General features: G+C 33.9%; 1 protein-coding gene across 1 annotated transcript in view; it reads right to left on the bottom strand.

The window, feature by feature from the left end:
• The window catches only part of LOC118747223, a gene marked incomplete in the record, with an annotated part of 110,204 nt that overhangs the window by 24,942 nt on the left and 79,262 nt on the right, over nucleotides 1–6,000 (bottom strand). The window contains 2 exon segments of the mRNA XM_036481211.1: nucleotides 4,372–4,472; nucleotides 4,811–4,901. Coding sequence (XP_036337104.1) covers nucleotides 4,372–4,472; nucleotides 4,811–4,901 — 192 coding nt within the window.

Raw genomic sequence — 6,000 nt, 5'->3', positions numbered from 1 at the left:
CGTTTAATTCGGCCGAAAAATTTTTCCGAGCCAAAAGAAAAAATACGTGTCTCATTATTTGGACCAACAAACAATGTATTTGAGTTTGGTCGAAATTAAAAATCATGCTCGTACCTGACCGGTTGTCTGGAAATGGAAAGCATCTACGATTTTTTCTGAATTTAAAAATAGGGAACCGGTTTTTTCCAAATTGTTATTTTTCGAATAACTTGAAAGCCAGTTTTGGAAAAAATCCGAATAATCGAACAACTTACCGCTTTCCCATTCCGAAATTGCGCCGAAATTCTTTATTTCGCTAGGACAAAATTAAGAAGATATCTCTATAGGGTTTCGCCAAGAAAAAAAAAACACTTATTCACTTTTCAATGAAATCCAGGGACAATTCTGTCTATTTTTTATTAAATTACCTAATTAAAAGCTAACAAAGAAAACAACAAGTCTACCCTCATCTGTCCTCGAACCGAAGGCCTACCGAATGGCAGCTTAAAGCTCTACCTGCTCGGCTATGGGGGTCGCCTTACCGCCACTATTCTATTTAATCATATGAATTTAAAATTAATTCAAGAAAATATTTCATCAAATTAAGAAGTGTATCTCTTTAAATTAAACAATCCAGCAGATTTTCTCAAGGATTTTTTAAAATATATTCTTATTAATAAAATAAATAAGAATTTTCTTATAAAATCAATAAGGAATCTCTATGAAATTTTCTTCGTTTTTTCGTCTGTTTTACGCCTTAGCCTAAAAACTTTTCGTAGAGACTATCTATCTTCTTGTTCCTGTAGATCATATTTTTCTTTGTACATATACGAGTCTGCTGGAAAAGTAAAGAAACCAGCTGCATACATAATTTTGCTTCAGAAATTAGCTGTTGCTTAAAATGGAGCATGGCCGCGTTTTCGCAAGCATTGCGCATTTAAATACACTTTAAATATTTGTTCATAAAACTATTTTTTTTTCAATATTCATTGCTCATTTGAAGTTTTTAATTATCAAAAATGAACTCGATGGCAGCGAGTTCTAACGCAGTGGAGGCAGTTGTGGGTTTTCCAAACTAGTACATTAAAATTTTTGCATGCCATTAAGAAACTGAAAAACAACTTATTTAATATTATTTAATAAAAATAACATTAAATGTAATCTGTACAAAAATAATAAAAAACAAACAAAAATCCAAAAATCGAATCTTGAAAATGTTTGCTCAGAAAAAAACATAAAAAACACATTGTCCCAGATATTTCCAAAATTGGACCAGTTCAGAAGGAGTGCATAAGTTCTGCTTAGGTGGTGCAATCGCTACATCCAAGGACACAACCATATTAAACACTAATTGAAAGCATGGATTTGGGATAGATGAAGAACCGGTGCCTACCACTTTCAAATTAGCTCTGCGCGAATTTTCAACCTGTTTGATTAGTTGCAGGGTACATTAAAAATTGAATTGAAATTCTTTGCGCAAAATACAAGTGTACAATCTCAAAACTTTTGTGTTTCCTTTTCGTGTTCGCATGTGGAAAAATATGAATAAAAATACTAATCTCTGTTGTACTGTACATATGCACAGTAGGGTGGTCCAAAATAAGTAAGGTCGGAACTTTAATGCTCTCACCCCCAAGGATTATTCAAAAAGTATTAAGAGGTATGTATCTTATATGGAAAAAAACAACTTTTCGTAGAAATGGTATGGAATTCTTGAAAATCAATATTTTTCGATCGGAAAACTATGGTTCTCTACAAGAGACTTCCAACAACAGTATTCAATTGTTTGTTTAACCATTTTTTAATACTAAAGATTTTTATTTATCCGACCATTGCATTTCCTGGCATTTTTTGGGGATATTGGCGGACCTTTAAAATATAGTTTAATATGAAAAAATGGTTAAATAAATAATTGGGTATTATTATTGAAAATCTCTTGAAGAGAAACAGAGTTGTTCCGATCTAAAAAGATTGATTTTCATTCTATATCATTTCTGCGAAAAGTGATTTTGATTTAGAAATACAAATAAATGTATATTTTTTTCGGTAAAGAACAATCCTAGGGGGTGAGAGCATAAAAAAGTTCCGACTTAACTTTTTCACATGCATTTTTGGGCCACCCTAATGTACATACATATGGATTCGATTTCAAATTTATGTACATTACACTTATGCATAAATATTTAAATGTATGTGTGTATATTCAAAAAAGCATCTGTATGTGTACTCGTTATACATAAATATGTACATTTCGTTATTTGTGTATTGAAATTGTTTCCGTTAAGTAAATGTCATTTGTGGCCTCTAACCGAAAAGCACAAAAATAATTTCCTTTCAGCTGCAGATAAGGCCCGCAACTTCTTTTGCGTATAAATCCGCTTAACGAATCATACCAAACTCTTCTGAGTAGGATTATGTATATGTATGCTTAAAAGATCTGCTTATACGTAAGTTACGCATACAAACATGCTAATGTATGTTTATTGTACATTAGACCATGCCGTGCCGTGCCCCTGAGTCTAAAGTATTTTTTCAAGGTAATTTCGAACAAAAAAATTTTGTCGAGCGCGGAGGTAGGCTTTCTCTATTTCTTCGTCATCTCTTCGGCATTTAAAGTTGGACCTTAAAGCATGATATATCGGTCTACCCTTGCGTACCACCCTAGTGTCAGTAAATTAAAGCTCACCCAAAGTTATTAAACTTCTGCTAAGGAAGTATCTACATATACATATGTACATTGAAAGCTTCGTAAGACAAAAAAGTGAAGACAAAATTGAAACAATGAGAAATACATAACAATTAGAGTAACTGAGAGGGTTAAAAAAACTTATTGAATTTATTCGATAAGAATCGTAAGAAATTCAGTCATAAAAAATTTACTTATCGAAAGTTATCAATTTATCGAAGTTTATAGTTCTCGACATTTATCGAATTATCCATTTTTATTGAGCTATCCGAATTATTCAAATTGATTAACGTTTATTGAGCTGTCAAAATTTGTAGACACAGAAACTTATCTGTCGAAATTTACCGTTAGTTATCGAACTATAAAAGTTTATGGGGCCATCGAAACTTGTCAAGTTAATGAAATTTACCAATTTATCGATATTTATTGAATTACCTTTAAATGATCGACATATTGTAATGCATCGAGCTCTTTTAACTTATAGAGTTATCGATATTTATTGATTTACTGAAATTTTGCGATTTATCGAATCGAGGGTTATATAAGTTTAACGAGTTATCACTGCTTATCGAATTTTAGCGTGTTAGCACAGTGTAACGAGTTATCGAATTTGTTGAAAGCTTTTGAAAAACATTGAGCTATCAAAATCACCGAATTATCGAACTTTATAGAGGTATCTAAAATTCATCGAGTTATCGATTTATAGCGAGATTTATAAATTATCGTAATTTATTAAACTTCTGTATGCACAATTGTAGAATTTATTCGAGTTATCTAATTGTGTTGAGCTCTCGGATTTTAGTAGTTTTCAAATTCATCGAATTATCGATATGTATCAAATCATCGAAATTTGTCGAAAAAATTGAATGTATCGGGTCAATTCCAAAGCCTGGTAAAGTCCTCCGAAGGCCTTCAAAGATATAAAAAATTGTAGTCGCGCTTCAGTTCTAAAGCAGGAACTATAAGTTAAATGACGTGCTAAGCTAGAAAACCTCCCCAAGGCTCTTAAAAAACTATAGACACATGGAATTCGACAGTAACTCCCGCTCCTAGTTTTGATTATTACAGTGGATCTGTTTAAAGAAAACAATTCCCTTCTTGGTTGTTTGTGTTTAGTGGAGTTTAGCGGAGGTTCTGATTTCTGCAAGCTTTACTGATTTATTTGACTTTTCCTTTGCGAAAAAAATCACTTTTCTTGTACGAGTCAATTACACCAATCAAGAAGTATTCTTGGTCAGGTTATTTATGTACATATCTATAGAAAACCCGACATATTTCTCTGAGTTAATATTTACTAATGCGTGGCTGAAAAGTAAAATGAAATAAGCATTTTTTGGCGCTTTCCCCGTGCTGAGTGAGGTCTATGCATATTTTAAATATTCAATATGAAGTATTTTTGGTCAATATATCAAATTCCTGTGAGGTAAAATAGTTTTAAGTACGCACTGCAAAAATATTTACCACATAACTTACTTCGATATAAATAACAACTTGATATAAAAGCATCGTATCAATGTAAACAACATGCGAAAGGTAATAACGAAAAATCATGAATAACTACTTTTAATACCTTTGTGCACAAAAAAAAATTGGCAACGGCATTGTGTACTTAAAAACCAAATATGTACGCATTTGAACGAGAGCCATGCATAATATGCAACATTCAATGCATATTTATTTATTTGCTACTCACCATTGTCAGCACGGTTGTCAAGGCAATCAGTGTGACTGTTAAAAAAGCAAAGCACTGTGCTAGCAGGCGATTGCTGTGTATGCGTGAAGAGAATCTCTTGATGCCAATCGGTAGCTGCAAATAAATATATAAACAGAGAAATGTGTACGGTAAAATACAGATTTGCGCAGCATACTTGTACAGCTAAGTAAATACGTAAGTACACACGTATGTATGTATGTAGTCAATGGAAAAACAATTGGTGCATATGTTAAAAATATTCTTAAATTGAATAAAATGGCTATTTCCAATGAATTTCGATTTTCGCAAAAATTTTTCACACACAAAAAGAATTAAAACAAAAAACTCCATTTGAAATTGAATATGTATGTGAATGGTAAATGGTAAATGGAGAGCGAAAATATAATAAAAACGACTTTTAATATCAGTGGACTGCCATGGCGTATACGTACATTCATATTTATCACATGAGCGGCGACGAGTAGTGAAATTAGCATGACGATAACAATTGTTGCACATGAAGTGGTGATGGTGAGTAAATTCCTGAAAATAGCAAGTGAACATATAGTAAAAGAAATTTAATTGATTATATTAGTAATAACATTTATGTGGTCGTAAATTTTAGTTGTACTTATGTTTGTATGGCCATAGGCAATGGCATATTTCATTTAGCACTAAAATAGAAATTGATGCATGCTTTTCGAATAAAACAGCAAACATTTTTACTAATTACGCTAGCTAACGCGCGATTAGCCTTCTAAGCATACGCTACAACTGAACGCGAAAGACTGAAGCCCACCGTCAACGAACTGATTGGGCCTTATCAGTGTGGCTTTAGGCCTGGCAAATCCACCATAGGCCAAAACTTGTATTAAACCCGCGAGAAAAGGATCGACACACATATCATCCATGCGACGACTTCAAAACCAGCTTTCAATAACACCAAATGGAGTTGCCTAACTATACGCCGCGATGCCTGCATTTGAAATCCCCGCAAAAATGAAAAGGGCTATGTAAAATAAGGTCGATCAATAAAACCAAATCCGTCAGAATTGGAAAAGACCTCGCCGCGACATTTGCCACCACACGGGGTTGTAGACAAGGTGACTCTCTTTCATGAGATGTTCCTTTAATCTGATGTTGGTGAGGTTAATTAGAGCTGCAGAACTTATCCGCTCAGGGACAATACTTTACAAGAACGTAAAATTGCTGGCGTATGCCGATGACATTGACATCATCGGTAACAAAAACCGCGAAGCTTGTTCTGCCTTTTACAAGTTGGACACACTGCAGCGAATTAAAATAGTTTGAATGGACACCCACGCTCCAGCTCAGATAATATTCAACTCGGAACCCGCTGGTGGTAGCAGAGGGAGATTGAGGCTCCCATTGCAAAAGGAAGACCAAGCGGAGAAGGGCTTGCCCTCGCTTGGCATTTCCAACCGGCGCGCCGACAGTTGGTGCATAGAGTTGGGTGCTTTGTTGAACTCGAGATGGGTAGCAAACTACAGCGGTTTAAGAAAGTTTACTGTCGAAAATATTTTTGAGGCGGGATGCAACCTATGTATTTGAAAAATTTAGCTCAATTAAATTGATAAGATAAACTAAATATTACAATATGTGTATTTGAGAAATCTTTGAT

Source organism: Rhagoletis pomonella, unplaced genomic scaffold (genome assembly GCF_013731165.1).
Source record: "Rhagoletis pomonella isolate Grant_MI unplaced genomic scaffold, Rhpom_1.0 Rhpom_scaffold_00011, whole genome shotgun sequence".
Lineage (NCBI taxonomy): Eukaryota > Metazoa > Arthropoda > Insecta > Diptera > Tephritidae > Rhagoletis > Rhagoletis pomonella.
Note: the sequence above shows the minus strand (reverse complement) of the source record. Positions and strands in the feature narration are given on the sequence as shown.